Below are 17697 nucleotides of genomic sequence, written 5' to 3' on the forward strand. Positions count from 1 at the left end.
AGTAATTGTCAACCTGCTGCACAGTCATGGTGTAGAATACAATAAACATTTTACTGGTTGTTGAACAAAAAGTGCGCACCAAATATTTGCGCACCAAATATTTGCGCACAAGTTTTTGCTGGTTAGAGAGACTAGTGGAGCTGGGTACTTGGCTATATTAAAGAAAAACAGAAAACTATGCCCTTGACTGATTAGTCTACAAAAAATGTAACTATTTTATTCCAAAAAATTATAGACAAAAATGTAAACACACGTGTTTCTTGTTAACAGTCATGGAGATGTAAGCACTGGACCAAACTCAACAGTCATGGAAATGTAACCCTTTTACCATAAACAATGGTCACAGAAAATAATTGCATGATCCTAGCTAGACTAATTGCTAATATCAATTCCTAAACCAAAACATCTGAAAATGAACATGCATTTTTACAAAACCAATCTAAACAATAAGTGATGCTTATTTCAACTGCAGTTCATTTAAATAGTTCTTTTCCTCTGCATGTAATAGAGATGTTAAGATAATCCAACATTTTTTTGTATTGATTTATATTCTGTCAGAATGATCTGCAACATGATTTAATGTGTTCCCCAGGTGAAAATTATTCACAAGAAACCTGACTTGTCAAATGTCACCAGCAAAATTGGGTCAAAAGATAAAATGGACCATAAACCAGGTATTGAGCAAACTAAGCTAAAATTGCGCTATTTTTAGCATTTTTAAAATCAAAGCTAGGAAGTCTACCTAGCTTTTAGTCATTCGCTGCAATTGTTTTTTTTTTTAAAACATAGCTAACTTCAAGGCCCTTTCAGCATTTTTATTAATGAAAAAAACGTTCTTTTTATACTAAAAGGATTTTTCTCTTTTTTGTCGACATGTGAAAAATGTGTCTAGCAAAGTGTGATTAAGGGGTTAGGGTGAATGTACACTGAAGTTTTCTGAACTGACTTTGACGTAATCCTTCGTGGCCCTTGGGTAGCATAGGTCTGCAATAACACCTCTCCACCAGATTTGGTTTTGGGCAGCTCTCCTTATATCCACCCACGTTGGCCCAGCGGCCTTTGCCTCCTCTTCTACTGATCTTCTACGTGATCTCTTAGGCCATCCCATTTTCACTCTTCCCTGGGGATTCCACCCCATAGTTTTGTTTATAATATCTTCTTCTCTTCTAAGGGTATGTCCAACATTTAGGGGCTTTTCTGAACTGTAATTATATTATTGCCAATAACCTTGTGTTTACAAAAAGTTCTAATTTTTAAAAATCTTGCTTCAGGTGGTGGCAATGTAAAAATTGAAACTAAAAAGTTGAAAGTTGAGGCCAAGTCTAAAATTGGCTCTTTGGAGAACGCCACACATAAACCCTTGGGCGGAGACAAAAAGGTATGTCCAGCATCTTCTTCTAGTGTCCACTACACCTAATTATTTCAGCTTAGTTTCACTAGTCATTAAAAAAACACTTAGCCATCTTTCTTAGATGTGAACCTGCACTTTAAAAAACCTAGTTTTCTGACTAGATGTGAACTAACCATTTTAATTGGGATTTGAGGTTTGTAGTTTAAAAACATTTTCTCACAAAATACTGTATGCCACGGACATTGCGGCATGTAGAAGACTCACATCACCCTTGATACCTGACATAGTGAATGTCATCCTCATATGCATGAAACATTCACAGCCCGAGTACCCTGAAGTACATCATCTCATATTCCCATTTTGAAAAAAAAAATTGTTTTTCATGAAGTTGTATTTAAATATTTATTTTTAATTAATGATGAGTATAAAATTTGTTTGATACAAATATTGTGTGAAATATGATTTAGTACAGTGTGTGGAATATGCAAGGCTGAAATGAGCTTAAATTTATGTAAATTTATTTTTTATTTAAGGATGTGGCTTGATGTGTTCATGTGTGTTGTGTTTACTTTTAATTGTGTTTAACAAAAAATGTAAAATATTAAGCATAAAATGTGTACGGTTGAGATAATTCATGATAGTATTTGTTTCTGTTTGAATAGAGTGAGTACATTTTGTGTAGTGTGAAAAATATTAACAACCGTTTCTCTACACTTTCATACTGTTTCTCTCATATTTACTTTCTACTCATTTCTTTTTTGTGTTTGTTGCCATAGAACACGGGACTAACTTTTTAACACCATTTTGTTTTTGTTATCCTTTGACTAATTTCTAAAATTTATTTTGTCATCTTTAACTTTTTAAGCCCAGAATTGTTTTCACATTTTGCCAAAAAAAGGTTTATTTCTTTATTTTGTACTACACCACAAGAAGACACAAGATTTTTCCTGTTATTTTTTTTTCATCAATTAAAAATGTGCTCATAATAGAATACTCTACACAATATAATTAATATTAAATAATGATTTTTTATATACTTAGTTGCAAAAATGAACAATAAAAGAATGTCAATTTTTTCTTCTAAAATTGTTTAAGATTAGATTAGTATTAGACCAATATTTTTTAAAGAGGGAGAGGTTGTGTTTTAAAAATGCCAATATACGATTGCTTAAAAAATTTTTTTTTACAAAATCTGGTGAGAAAAAAAGATGTAAACAAAACTGCAAATGGCTACTGTAGTGATATAGTGACCTACAGTAAAAACTTGGATTTTGTAAAACAACAAAGTATATGTATATATAATATCTTCTAAAGCTTGGAGCATCAGTACAATACCTCAAGCTAATAGACCAAATGACGGGAGCCTCATTCCAGTCTTAAAGAGTTAAAGCCCACAAAAAAATTATTTCAAATTTAACAACTTTTTTGTTGCCATTCTTTAAAAACCCCTACTAATTTTTTAACTTTGTTCTGTTGTCTTCAAAACTCACTGGATATGTTTTTTAAAAACTTGCTTTTTCTTCTCGAGCTGGTTCCTCCTTGCTTGGCTTTTTGGTTGCTATTTTTTTTCTAAGTTTTTTCCTGTAGATTGAGACGAAGAAGCTTGAGTGGAAAGTTGAGTCTAAAATTGGCTCTCTTGATAACGCCAAGCATATAGCAGGCGGTGGGGACAAAAAGGTATGATAAAACTAGCAGCGGAGGTGCTGTTATTTTTATTGATGCTGGTGATACAGACGTAACCTGATCCTCTTTGTAGTCTAGACGACCTTCACATTGTTACAGCTAGTCTTTAAAACTCAGTAGCTGCTTTCATTTTGTTCACCTTTTCTGCAATAAATGTTTTAATCAATAACTTTGAGCCGATGCCACTTAGCAGCAGTTGTTCTTTCTTAACTGCGCTGCAGCACATATTCACTTTTAATAAAACTTTTAAAATACGTCAAGACTGTATAAGTCATTTAAAAAGCCCCCTAAGACATGCATTTCTTGGCAGCTTCTAGAATATAACTTTAGATAAGAGAATTTAATATAATTATTACTGTGATTAGACTAAATGCACGATTACCTGTGCACTAAATAAATGGCCTGTATATTGGAGTCACGGGAAGAGCTGTTAACTATTTCCTCTATAGTTGGAAGAGGACCAAATTTCTTTGTACAATCTCATCAACAATCAGAAGCACATTTTCTATATTTGTTTTTTAAGAAATACAGAGGAAACATTCCTCACCCAAAGAGAGTAATTTTTTTTTTCAAGCATGCTTTAAGAACCTGAGGCTTACACGTTATGGCTAGGAATTCCAAATACCTGTGAAATAGATATTGAGCAGGTCTACAGACATTCCACTGATTAGCACTGCTTTACGCTGCCAAGTGGCCTTGCTCTAAATGTTGCTTCACTGTGTAGCTCTAAATGTACTCATTATTGCATATTGTGTAGCCACCATTCATTTCTTCATGTACTGGAATATTTACATATTTTCCATATTGTACTTAATACTCTTAAAAATCAATATCTGAATGTAATTTTAGATCATAGTGAACATATTTGCTAACCTTTCATCTGGGTAGTGTTTATGTATATATATGTACACGTGTCACATACATATTTATACAAATACCTACACACACAGAGTTAGATAGGCAATAAATAGACTAAGAGCAACCAAGGGCCCTTCAGGTTAATCCTCCTGTTCACGGATTAACTTTTGACATGACCCTGAGGTGTCAGAATCAAAAGCTGAATACTTAATGAATGAATGTACTGGGTTATTCAATGTTAAGGGTGGATTAAGTCTATTTATCTTATTTAGGGTGTTCTCAATGGGACTCAACTATGTTGCTAACTATTACTTTCATATAAATATTACAATAGATATGTAGTGTAGTGTGGAAAAAAAATTATTGATAGTAATGTAAAACTTTAAACTAATTACTTTTTGACTGTGTGGACTAATCAAAATAGGAAATAAAATCATTGTCTTTGAATCAGTGGTAAAGATATCAGTAGCATGAGTTAAAGAGTTTTGAAGTTTTAAAACATATACCTGGACAGACTCAAAAAAATGTGTAAATTTGCAATTAAAAAGTCTTGTCTTGTCAGCTGAAAGTCATGTAGATAGTTGAATTAGTTTTTTCCTATTTAAAATTGAATAATTTGACTTTTTAAAAATTCTAATGAAAGCAACCAAGCAAGGACTTTACCAAAGAGAACTGGTTTAAATTAATCCCGGGTAAAACCCTTTAATCTGACCCTATGTTCAGCTCCATATGTAACCAGGCTATGTCCTAGACATTTTAAATTATCGAGGGTATGTCAACATATCTTCTAATCAAATGTTGAATACACCAGTGGGATTTCCTTATCTAAAGATAAGATCCAGCACTGCACAAAATTGTTTAGCAGTAACCAAATTTAGTTCAAGACTCCTTAAGCACTTGTTCAGACAACTGCATAAAAGAAATCCATTTTTATTCCTAAGAGAAATGTTCTGACATTAATGTGAAAAGGTTATGAATGAGTGGAAGAAACATTTGACAATTCTGGTAATTGCAGGGGAGGGGAGGTAACTCCCACTTATTTTTGTGGCATTCCTTGAGTTGAATGCTTGCTCACTGAACTACTCAGCCAGCCATTATTGAATTAAAATATCTGTCTACTCAGTGTTTTTTGTCATAAGGAATTGCATTCTCTAAAATAGAAGTTATAATTAAAACCACAATAAGAAAATTAAAACTCCTTTCATAAGAATCATTAGTAATGTTCTTTTAAACAGTTTTGAAATTTAGAATTAGTGCATTTTATCAGAACTTTTATTTGAAAACAGAGTGTTACTAACATTTACTTTATTTGCACTTTAACTTATTTTTGTTTCTAACCACAAAAAGTTGTTGTAACTGGTACCTCCCTCTAGTTCAGCTGTGTTTGTGTCCCAACTACCACTACATTTTTATTCTCTTGTTTGTCAAAGGTCTAGGTTTTCGTTATCACTTTTAAACTTGTTTTCTCACCTTGGAATCTTAATTCCTTCACCTGAATACTTTATTTCTTCACTTTTAAATTTGTCTCTATCATTAAACTTTACGGATCACAACTAACACTTATGATAATCACAATTTTCTTTATCACTTTTAAACTTGTTGATTTCTCCCCTGGAATCTTAATTCCTTCACCTGAATTTCTTCACTTTTAAATTTGTCTGTCAGTGTCATTAAACTTTTCAGATCACAACTAACACTTATGGTTTTCAAAACTAATAAATGTGTGTGTGATAGAACTAGGGGTGTGTGACTAATTGTCTTGAGTCTATTTTTTAACTGGTTTTTTTTTTTTTTTTTCATTTTTTTGTTATAGTTAGCTGACAAGCTTAGCTTTCTGCATTTTTGCTAAATATCATTTATATTTTATTCTTTTTTTCCTTTTTATTTCCCATTTTCTCATTTACCCTACCATCCATTCATCATTCGCTGCTTTAAGATTGAGACAAAGAAACTTGAATGGAATGCAAAACCTAAAATTGGGTCTTTAGACAATGCAGCCCATGTTCCTGGCGGTGGTGACAAGAAGGTTTGTAACAGTCTTGCTCATTGGTCAGTAGTTAAAGCAAGTCACATGCTCTGTACCAAAAGTAGTTCACTTCCTCTGGAAAAAAAATTTTCACTATTAATTTAAAAAAAACGCAAATTAAAAATTAAATTTTCTTAGTAAAAGTAAAAGCGACCAAAATTTGTCTAGACAAGAGTTATCAAACTTGGTTAAGTAGAGTTATTGGAATTGATGAGACAGAGTGACTAAACTTGCTGTGACTACTTTAGGGGAAGCAACTTTGAGGTACCCAACCTCTTTGTTTCTGCTCCAGTATGAGATGATTGTTATCACTAGCTAATCTTCTAGAAATAATTGCTTCGGTTGTTTCTATACTTTTGTTAGTACCCTAACTGATATTTTATCAACTAATTTTTTTTTAAATTATTTAGTTAACAAAATACAAAGCTTCAACAAATTATTTTTTTTAATGTTAGTGGGTATAAAGTATAGATTACAACATTCAAAGTTTAGTTACAAATTACTGTAGTACAATCTGGCAAAGGGTGCTCAATTAGTTATTGTTAGTAAAAAAAAAAAATTTAAAAAAAAAACCTTTTACTCAACTAATTGCCAAAAATTAAAGGCATTTTTTTTTTCTTGAATGGACAAATAAGATAAAGTATCAAGAGAATCATTTTGGCTAGGTGAATGTATCTGTCGTCAAGCTTCAGAGAAAGCACTGCCTCCATCATTATCACAACCTCTTTGCTTGCATTCATCACACCATTATAGCATGAGTAGTGGCTGCCTTGTAGCATCATTTTATCATTATCATGGGTCAGCTGCCATGGTGTCCATGTGGTCACCACAATCAGTTGCTCCAGGGGTTACCATACATAGTAGCTAAGCTCGTCTGGTCACTTAACCTTCAGCTGGTCAGTTGTCCAGTTGACATTATCACTTTGAATTTAGAATCAATCTGCTAGATTTTTTTTTCGCTAGTTTGAGATATTGCTGCTAGCCTGTTTGGTCAAGTGGTGGTTTGAATAAGAAATATTAGCAATGATTGGCTGATCTGGTCATGTGACCGTGTCTGATTGGTGGAGATACAGTTGACTTGACGCAGGCGGACACTTGTTAAGATTGTATGACACTCTTTGTTAGATTGAGGTCCAAAAAACAGAGTGGAAAGCTCAGTCAAAGGTCGGATCATTAGACAATGCAAAACACAAGCCAGGTGGTGGGGATAAACAGGTGAGATCAGGTGTAACTGGTGAGAAAGGGGGAGAATCAATATCAGACTAAACTGGTGAGAAAGGGGGATAATCAAGATCAGGTGAAACTGGTTAGAAAGGGGGATAAGATCAGGTGTAACTTGTGAGAAAGGGGGAGAATCAAGATCAGACTAAACTGGTGAGAAAGGGGGAGAATCAAGATCAGGTGAGAAAGGGGGAGAATCCAAAAGTTAAATAGAAAGGGAGGGGGGATCAATATTATATCAGGCTGTAAGTTTCTATTCAAATGTTAGGTGGGGTGATTCAAGTAAGCAAAATAAAGAATTGAATCTATTTTATGTTGATTATCAGTGAGAAAAGGGATGAATCTTAGCAATTTCAGGTTATTTAACATTTTGGAGAAAGATACTCATTCACAGATAAAATTGAGTAAGGGTAAATTTATGTATAGCTCATTTAAAATGTATATAAAAGGGAGTTAATCCCAAATAAAACTGCATAGAAAAAAAGGGTAAATCATCCCCATGATAGAGTGCTTGTCATTATTGGCTGTATGCTGCTGCTTCTTTGAGTTTGGTGCTGGCTGGTGTAAAAACTGCATGTGGCACTGCTCTGAGTGGCTGCTGTTTTTGTTTCTTCACCCTTTCATTGCTCCACGCTTATTGTCCAATCATGCTGATAACATAACCCTATACAGATTCGATCAGAAAAGCTGGATTGGAAAGCTGAAGCTCGCATTCGCTCTCTGGAAAATGCAAATCATGAGCCGGGTGGTGGAAATATCCAAGTAACTTCTCCATGTCTAGATATTTTCATTTTTTTTCTTGGATTCCCCTTACCAGTGATGATGCCATCTTGATTTTTTTTCACTCGTAATATAACTTGATTATCTGGTTGTCTTGATATTTTCATATTTTTTTTTTTCATTTTTTTATATTTTTTTATTTTTTGGATTCCCCTTACCAGTGATGATAGTCTTGATTTTTTTGTTCCACTCGTAATAAAATTTGATTATCTGGATGTATTTTTTTTTCATCAACTTGTGATAAAACTTGATTGTTTCTCTAGATATACTTCTTTCTTGGAATTCCATTTTAAAATCTGAAAAGTTCATCCTATTTCATTTTTAATAGATTTTTTTGTCTTCGAGACTTTAATTTCCTTGTTTCTTGGCCATTGTGAAACCGTTCTATATATCACATGTTTTAGTATTGTTACGTGTAGATAATGGATGCACCAGTGTCTGACTACATTCTGTTGCCATATATATATATCATATACTCTCTGTAGTTTATTCACCAAAAGATGTTTTTATTTCTTTTTAAAAAGTTCATCGTTTTAAGTTTCAGTGACAGTGTATGTAGCAAATGTGTATATAGTTTACCATTATTTATTATATTCGTTGTTCTTTTTAATAAATTAGAAGGAAACAATATTAAGAAATAATTGCTAAATCATGATGATAAATACATATTAAAAGAAAAAAAAAGATTTTCAAGATCAGCATGTAACCATTTTTAAAAAATTCTCATCAATCTGAGCATTTCTTTTCTGAATTCATATCATTTGTTCATGATGAAATCTCCATTATTTCATTCTATGGTTATTTTTTTTTTCATTTAAGTAATCTCCCTTTGTCTGTTTCCCTCCCTTGAAGACTTCATATTTGAAGTTCAGCTCAGCATGATATGTGTGAGATCAAACGAGTGCATTTTTCAAAGGGTTAAATGTTTACAATTTTGTGTTAATTATAAACTATTAAAGAAAACACTTGCCAACACTTAAACCGTAAATGATTTCCCCTCATGCTAAGGTAAAAAAAAATATTAAAAAGTCAGCTTGGCAAGTTTCGATAATGGATGGACTATCAGCCAAGATGTGTGCTACTAGGCAGCTAAACAAAATACCTCAAATAATTGAATACAAATGTGATAACAAGCTACACTATTTCTCCTTAAGAGGATAATTCGTTTTTTTATTTACTTTTAGTGTTGTAAAATAAACTGGGGTTGGGTTTTTTATTTCTATGTTGAGCTAATGAGCAAACCCTCAGTGCGTACATACAACATGCTGAAAACAAAGTGTGTACAACTTGTGTACATGTTGACATGGCTGGCCTGTTTCCACAGATTGAGACCAGAAAATTAGACTTCAAAGAGAAGGCTTCTCCCAAAATTGGCTCCCTGGATCAAAAGAAGTTGAACTCAAGTACAGAGGGCGCTGCTGTAAGTTCTTTAATACATAACTTTCTTTTAGGCTGTAGAACAACACTATCTTTACTATTTATCTTTATTTTATATTCAAGTTTTTCTTGAAAAATGATGAGCCTGTGGATCAGTACTAGTAAAACAACTGCTTCTCTAGTCTGGTTGAAATACAATGTAGACCCACACATACTTCAACCTCCATGACACCTTGTATAGTGTTTCTTTTTTCTCCCGGGGAAGGGGGGTGGGGGGACAATGCCGGACACAGGTTGAAATATATATTTTGTATAAAAATTCGATTTCGTTTAGGGGACATTAGACGGGGGGGGGGGGGGGGGGCAAACACGTTAAAGAAATGCCTGAAAGAAACTCTGACCTTGTTACACCACCCACCCCTCTCTGCTAGAGTAAAATCTAGATAAGCCTGAACGTATGTGCTTCCACGTTGGCCCATTCTCGGGTTTTAAAGCATATTTCTCCATAGATTTCCACATAATGAAAGATTTTTTTTTTTTAAATACTCTTAAATGTCTGTTGATAAGCAAATGCTTCCTGCCATTATGTTGTTTGTTCTGTCGCTAACATTTTTAGCTAAACTTCTGGTATTTATATATATTTTTTAAACTTCTGTGTGTTTTATATTATTTGAATTGTTCGAGCACTGTTTATTTTTCTTATTACCCACAACACGTATTTGAGTGCCCTGAAATCTGACGCTAGTTTTCTCTTAAGTGTTTACTTTAACGGATCATTGTATCACCCTGCTGACGTCAAACCCTCGGGTAAATTGCTTTTATACCGTGTACCCTTTTTCTTGTCAACTCCAGTTCGATCGTTTTCGTTTCGCTGCTCCAACTTTTACATTGGTCCCAATTTTCAACCACGTGTTTTGACTTCCTATCCAACACCAGTTAGATCTAGATCTAGATTTAAATAGTTTCTCTGTACTTACTGTTTTTACCTACTTGAGATTTTATTTCTTGTTTAAAAAAACATATCTTGTGACCGATAAAATTAAATTTCCCAAATCGAACCTCTTACCCCGAGGTACCTCGCCGTTTATCTGATTGATTGATGTGTATCGATTTCTGGTTCTACTTTTATTGCTTTTTTATGTAAATGGGGTTTTTTTTTTATATCCGACTGTACCTCCGTTGTTTGTGTAAGAAAATTTTTAAATGGTTCGATTTCGTTGGTAGTATTTGGTCAAGTGTATATGGGGAGGGGTTGTGGTTCGCTATGGTTGCGATTGTTCAGTTGTAAAGGCAAAGATTAAATGGCTCTTGAATGCGGGTGACTTGATCTTTGACCTTTGGGTGTCTTGGTGTATAGGAGGAGCGATCAATGTCACACTCGAGATTTAACTTGTGTTATAGGGGTTGGTGTGTTTGTGTTGGGGGGGGGGGGGTTCATTAGATGGGGGTGGTTGTGGGGCGCCCTCTTGGTTTCACCGGCAAGATTGGGGTTGGGTAACTCAGGAGGATTTGTTTTTCATAGGTGTGAGAAGGTTGGGGAGGATCCGTTACTTGATTTTCAGTTCGGGTGGATCCGTCAGTGGATTTTCAGTTGGGGTGGATCCGTCAGTGGATTTTCAGTTGGGGTGGATTTGTTTCTTTTTTTCATTTGGATACCAACGATTTTAAGTTTCATATGTATGGTGTTGGGTCGTGTTCGTGTGATTAGGGAACTTACGTAATGTTAGCCATTTGTGTTTATCATATCCAATTGTGGTTATGTTAGCCAATTGTTGTGGTTATTTTAGCCAGTTGTGATTGTTATGTTAGCCAGTTGTGGTAATATTAGTCATTTGTGATGGTTATGTTAGCCAACTATGATCGTTATGTTAGCCAGTTGTGGTTTGTTAGCCATATGCGATAGTTATGTTAGCCAGTTGTGATGGCTATTTTAGCCAGCTGTAATGGTTATGCTAGCCAATTATGACGGTTATTTTAGCTAAATGCGATGTTTATGTTATTGGTCATTTGTTTTAGTGATGGTAACTCTTGATGAGAGTGATGTTAATCTGCCGCAAGCCAGTAGTGAAACTGATCTCAGCCCACTGTGATTACACCATCCACTGTGTCTAACCACTGTAATAACAACAACCGTTCAACATGTTAAAAATACACTGTCCGTGACGTCACCCCCGTGTCCCTGTATGACGTGGAACTCGTGTCGCGTGTCTGCGGAGGCTGCTCACATGTTGCTGACGTGCTAAAACGATTATCTTTACATTGTTTACGCTGTCGCCATCGTGTCAATGACGTCAGTTTCATTCTATATTTAACCATCCGTCGTCTGATTATAAATATTAAATTATTTTTTTCAAGCCGTATTTTTAATTGGAAATGTATTTTAAGATACATCTCAACACTCGACGGTGTTTCGGGTCAGACATCTCTCTCCTTGTGGAGTGGGGTCAGACTTTAGTGGCTATAAACTGCATGGTTTAGGGGAGGGAGACACTAGTTTGACAGCATTTTATACTGTTCAATCATTAACGTAATGAAATACGCTGATTTTTGTTGAGTATGGTATTTTGTGTAGGGGCTGACTTGTTGTGATGATGTATTAGGATGGGGGGGGGAGGTTAAGTAACATAATGCCGTTTATGGGGGGACCTCCCCTATCCACATCACCTAATCCTGAAGACACGGGTACCTCTTTACCTCACTTTTAAGTCACGCGTAACTCTCACAGTCTCTGTGAGTACAGTATACTACAACCTTACCGGCGGACTTACCGTCCCAGTTGTTGACTGAAGGCCAGACGACGCCCGCCACAAAATGAGAGTTGCGACTGTCCCGGCCTAGGCTATCTACACCATCCTACCCTCGACCTGTGTTTTACACATGACAAAAGTTTCACACACCTTTGCCAATCGTATTCGGTTGCGACATAGACTCTAGATCTATTCCGTCCTGCCCATTATGTTTAAAACTTCATCCTCTCCTACCGACCTATTACCGGGTCCTACCCTATCGGAAAATGCGGGTAGGCGTCCAGGGACACGATGTTCCTTTCTAAATTCGGAGAGACAAATGGTTTAGGTTTTTATTCCCCACCTGTAGGCTTAACTGTAGGTTTCATGTAGTTGGGAGCTGTAAATGTTGTGTACTCCATCTTGTGCTGTATGTTTCTTGTGGTTAGGGGAAGCTGTAGGTTTAGTGAGGTTGGGGAAGCTGTAGGTTTAGTGAGGTTACGGAAGCTGTAGGTTTAGTGAGGTTACGGAAGCTGTAGGTTTCGTGTGTGGTCGTGATCTGTAAGTTTTGTGTACTCCATCGTGTGCTGTAGGTTTTATGAGCACGGCTACTCACAAATCAACACACTGTAGCCTGAAGCTGTATATTGTTCTACCCTGGTAAAACCGACTCAGCCTATGATGACGACCTCACATATTATTTCCTTTCAACACGCGGTAGAGACGTAGACAGAGTAATAATCACGTATGGGGGGGGGGGGGGTGATTGGTAATTTTTAACGTGGCCCTAGCACCGCTATTTACCACGTTTGAACGTACTTTCAGAGCTGCCGTAGTGCTGAATTTGAATGTTAATTCTAACCACCCTCCATACCCAACCAACACCTTATACTGGCCAACTCTGACGTCACTTAAAAGTCCTCCGCCCCCTCCTTTCCCCTCCTTGCCAAAAGTAATGCCGTCCTTGCATTCTCTTGATATATTCATATATGTAGATCCTCTCGATGTCTATAGCCTTCGTTTGGTTGCATATTTCTACCCCATTTCTATAAATAGAAAACCTGTTGTGTGTTTACAGTGCCGGTGCTGGGGTCAACCAATAGATCAGTAGAGATTGAAAGGTCTTTGATCACCATTTAGCTAGATATGGGGGGATCACGTTGTATGGTATTGTATGGGGATCAAGGTGTGTGATATTGTATGGAGTTTTTTAAGTGTGATCAAGTGGAATTGGATCTTATATATTCCAGTAGCTTGAAATCATGAGTGATAATTCCTATGGTTTTATGGATACTATCGTGTAGATATTGTTTGGTAGTTTTATTTTAAAAAGTCAGGACTTAGAAATTTTGTTATGTTAACTTGTCACAGTTGGAGGACTACCCAATAAAGCAGTAGTTTTTGTCAGGTTTCTATTGTCATAATTTCTTTCTGATTGGAGCTGTTTCTGTTTTTATAGTTGCTGGCGTGTTGCAAATATTCAAAATATTCATATTACATCTGTAAAAATTAAATGACTAAGAACAACAATAAAGAACTAAGTGGCCAGACTTTAAGACACATTAACAACTAGAAAATTGATATGACTGATGAAAATTTTGGCTTGACTGATGAAAAATCCAACATGGCAGATGAAGTGGAAGAAAAACACGGCCATTACCTGGCCACATACAACGGGAATGTGACTCACAGTGAGAGGAAATCTCCCAACAACTCTCCGCGCCTTGGTGAATCTCCACGCCCCGGCGAATCCCCTCGCTCTAGTCCGTCACGTCTGTATGACGGCATGGAGTACCACGATGGGTACCGGCCAGACTGGAAGTACTGGCCTAAAACTAATTCACTGGAGATTCCCAAAGACACGGGGAAGCTGCCCCCTATAGACCTGGGCTGGCAGGCTAAGCCAATGATAGGATCTCTGTCTAACCTTAACCACAAACCTGGAGGAGGGGACAAACTTATTTTTGATGAGAAGATCAAGTGGAAATCAAAAGCCAGAGTTGATTCGCTGCAGAATTTCAACTACCCTGGGTCTCAGGTCGACCTCAGCGATCCGTCTAGCCCACGGGTTGTCGTGGTCAATAAATACTACATCCCCGGGGTTGGGGAAATACCTACCGTCAATAAAAAATTTGTCGAGGTCAGCCCTAAAATAAATTCTTTGGAAAACATGTCCTACTCATCAAGGGGGGGTAATGTTGTTATACCCAACCAGCATCTGTCATGGAAGGGCAAAGCTAGAGTGGGCTCCCTTGAGAACATCCACTATCACCCTGAGACAGGGGAGGTGTACATCATGAACCAAACTGTCAAGTGGAGAGCCAAGGCTAAAGTCGGCTCCTTAGAGAACATCCACCACCAGCCCCGCACCACTATAGGAGCCATCCCCAACTTGAGGGAGAACTGGGACGGCTCACCCAGGGTTGGCTCTCTAGAGAACATTCACCATACCCCCAGGGGAGGTAATGTTGTGATACCAACATGGAGACTCAACTGGAGGCCGAATGCCAGGCCTCATTACTGCCACATAAAACATGATCACGCTAAACATCATCACTAGCTTGTTCAGGTAATGATTAGCTCCCTTTTTATCCCCACCTACTTTTTATCACGGAGGCCAAGTTGGTTCAATTTTTGTAGTTGGATCTTGTGGCTGTAAAATTAATTTCATTTTAGAGAATTCTTTCAATTCTGCCTCCACATAGTCTCTACACATTTCTAGTCAATTAAATTGTGACGAAGTAGCCTAGTGGTAAAGCACTAGATGGCTAACACTAAAGTCTCAAGTTCGAATCTGGGTTCAAGTCAGTACAACATCCCAGAGTCCACCTATCTCCAATGAGTACCTTACTCATGTTAGAGAAAGTAAAGGCAGCTGGGCATTGTGCTGACCATACTATCCCTTTAAAAGCCGGGGTAACAGAAACAGGTGTATTCTTCACTTGTTCTGTGGACCATCAAGTTCGAAAAAGGAACTTTTTTACTTCTAAGCTTGAGTCTAAATAATAGTGAGGAAACATTTTGACAGATTTTAATAAGGGATTACTACGTAACAGGTGTGGAGTAGATGTCACAAAGAATGGAATTGCTATTGCTGTTTTAATTCTCTTGTACTTACTTCTGGAAACTTCTTTTACATTAAAATGCGGTGTTTGCATCACAGAGTTTTATATTGTCAAGTTTATTTTCTCTTGTTTGTTTTATACTCCTTTAGCTGATGCTAAAACTGGCAATGATGTGACTGAACACATCATCTAGATTAACTTACCACAACACTAAGACAGACAGTTTAGCGGTCTAGAATTGTATCACTGCTAGGCACCTCAATAATGAAATAATTTAAAGCAATAACATTGTTTTTATTGATTTTCATCCTCTATTAGTATTTGCACAATGGATTAAATTTATTACTCAGATTTTCTGTTCTGTGCGTAAGGGCTATCAGTGTTAAGAATGTTGTTGGACTATTTTCTTTACTTGATTTATATCATAATGGTCTTGATATTATTTGATAATTTGAGTGTCTATTGATTGTCTGTAATTTATGCATGTGTTTGTTTCAGACTGAAGTCCCAGCAACAAATGGAGCAGTGTCAGACAACTGAACCCAACCCTACTAGTGGCTCATTAGACCATAGCAACTGTGTGACAAAGTCGTCCAATGAAGAGCAAGCATTTTATCCATCCAGCCAATGACATGCTAGCTTTCATTGCCCCAGACACAAGCTACATCTAAATTAAGAATATTTTTTCTCTCATTGCTACCATATGAAGATTTGACAGTGTGCTGATGTTAATCACTCTAAAATATTGAGATTTATACTTTTAAAATTACATTATAGTGGTAATTTTTTTTCATTTTTACTTATATCAGGGAGACCCACTTGTAAATTTATCTTTATTTAAACTCATTGATTTGAGAAAAATCGGGGGGAAAGTGAATGCTCTCAGACAAAAGTACTTTTTATAAGCAGTCCTTTCATTTCGACAATTTCGCGTGGTTTAAAAAAAAATTGGTTCTGACGCTAGCGCTGCCAACATGGCACAGTAAATTAAAAGGACTGCTTTGAATAGAAAGATAAATCCTTTTATTTTACTGATAGCAACTTAAATCATTTTTATATCACTACTTTGTGAAAGTATTTAATGACACAAATTTTCAGATAGCAACTGGTCATAAACAAAAGGCTATCGTACATTTTCTTGTGAGCCTCCACGTAGTCATGTCATGAGACCACTTTGGTTGCGTCGCTAGCTTTCTGTTGACATCTCTCGTGTTTATATTGATATTTGTTATGTGCATTCAGTTTAGAAAGATGTCTATACTAATGCTTCATTGAATCAATTACTTTTTATTAGAATTTTAGACAACATAGGAAGATCATCTCAACTTAATGTATTTGTTTTCCCTGGAATTTTTTTGGTATTTGATCGATTTAAGTCTAAAAATGTATGGTGCAATTCACAGGAAGTAGACTAGCCTGTCTTGTCACATAGTGCAGGGTACAGCTAACAGCGTGTTGCTGTGTATAAGATTGGTGTAGACTTGTCATATTTTTCTCTCTGCCATCACGTCGCATTTTCCAGTAGACACTTTAGAAAGTTTTGCCACCATTTTTTACAGTTTAAAAAAAAAATTGATTTCTTTTTTGACCATATTTAAAAATTCCATGTAACTTTTTTTTCTAATTTTGCAGAGAACAATATTTTGCTCACTATTCCATATAAAAAAATTATTTTATAATCATGCTAAAAATGTCATAAAAATATGAATGCATTATACTTTAAATATTTTTCTTTGCTGTTAAAAAAAACTTTTATCAATTATTTGGTTTATATTAGTCTTAATTTGTGCCTCCGTGTTTGCAATAAACGCTTCCGAAACAAAGAAATTTTATTCATAGGTGTTTTTCTACTGCTCACACCTATGTTATTGAAATTCTTTTCACACAAAGAGTTCTCTACTAGGTATACAAAATTTTCACTAAATCAATTGTTACTGATATATTTTTTTTCTTTGCTTTAAATGTTGATCAGATGCTCCCAATTTTTTTTTTTTTACTTTATTGTGATAAAGGTTAATGCTTTCTATGTGTGTAATGATATCATGCAATATTTGTTCCATTACTGTACATGAAAACATTTTTACTGCGTCTTATTTCTAACTTTGTACCAACTAAACAGTCGAGAGCAAACCGCTTTTTTATGAGTTAACACCAAGTTTTTTTTTTTATTTCCCTCAAAGTGGATAGCTAATACTTTTTTTTTAACATTTGTATTCTCAAATAAAGTATGTTAAAAATGTATCTCTGTTCTAATGTCTATGGCATCTGATTTAACGCTTGTTTGTCGTCTTCATTAACTAGCCACACTTTTAATTTTTGTTGCAAAAATTAGAATATGTATATTATGTAAACAGTAAAAAACAAACTTCCTGTCTGAAAGTTGGAACCATTTTGTTATAAATCTAGTAACTGGTCTTAAAATTATCCAAAAATTAATGAAAAGAAATAATTTTGGATTAAGAACAAATAGAAAAAAAACTTGTTATAAGTTTTATCCTCAGGGTTAGAATAATATTGATAATTAAATTTAGTCTTTTTTGACAAGTACTGAATCTCACTTGTAGCTGAACTACCCAGTTTGGTGTCCAGTTCCAGAATCAACGCTTGATT

At 35.6% G+C, this 17697-nt stretch overlaps 1 protein-coding gene across 1 annotated transcript in view; it reads left to right on the plus strand.

The window, feature by feature from the left end:
• LOC131955520 (serine-rich adhesin for platelets) overlaps positions 1 to 17328 on the plus strand; it is a 54682-nt gene extending 37354 nt beyond the window's left edge. Inside the window, exons 7-13 of the mRNA XM_059319669.1 lie at positions 593 to 674; positions 1272 to 1378; positions 2939 to 3028; positions 7044 to 7133; positions 7812 to 7901; positions 9244 to 9339; positions 15586 to 17328. Coding sequence (XP_059175652.1) covers positions 593 to 674; positions 1272 to 1378; positions 2939 to 3028; positions 7044 to 7133; positions 7812 to 7901; positions 9244 to 9339; positions 15586 to 15627 — 597 coding nt within the window. The 3' untranslated portion in view covers positions 15628 to 17328. The remainder of the gene's footprint in view (positions 1 to 592; positions 675 to 1271; positions 1379 to 2938; positions 3029 to 7043; positions 7134 to 7811; positions 7902 to 9243; positions 9340 to 15585) is intronic.
• Positions 17329 to 17697: the final 369 nt, after the last annotated feature.

The sequence above is a fragment of the Physella acuta genome, unplaced genomic scaffold, assembly GCF_028476545.2.
Source record: "Physella acuta isolate Inbredline_101_S28 unplaced genomic scaffold, ASM2847654v3 ptg001073l, whole genome shotgun sequence".
NCBI lineage: Eukaryota > Metazoa > Mollusca > Gastropoda > Physidae > Physella > Physella acuta.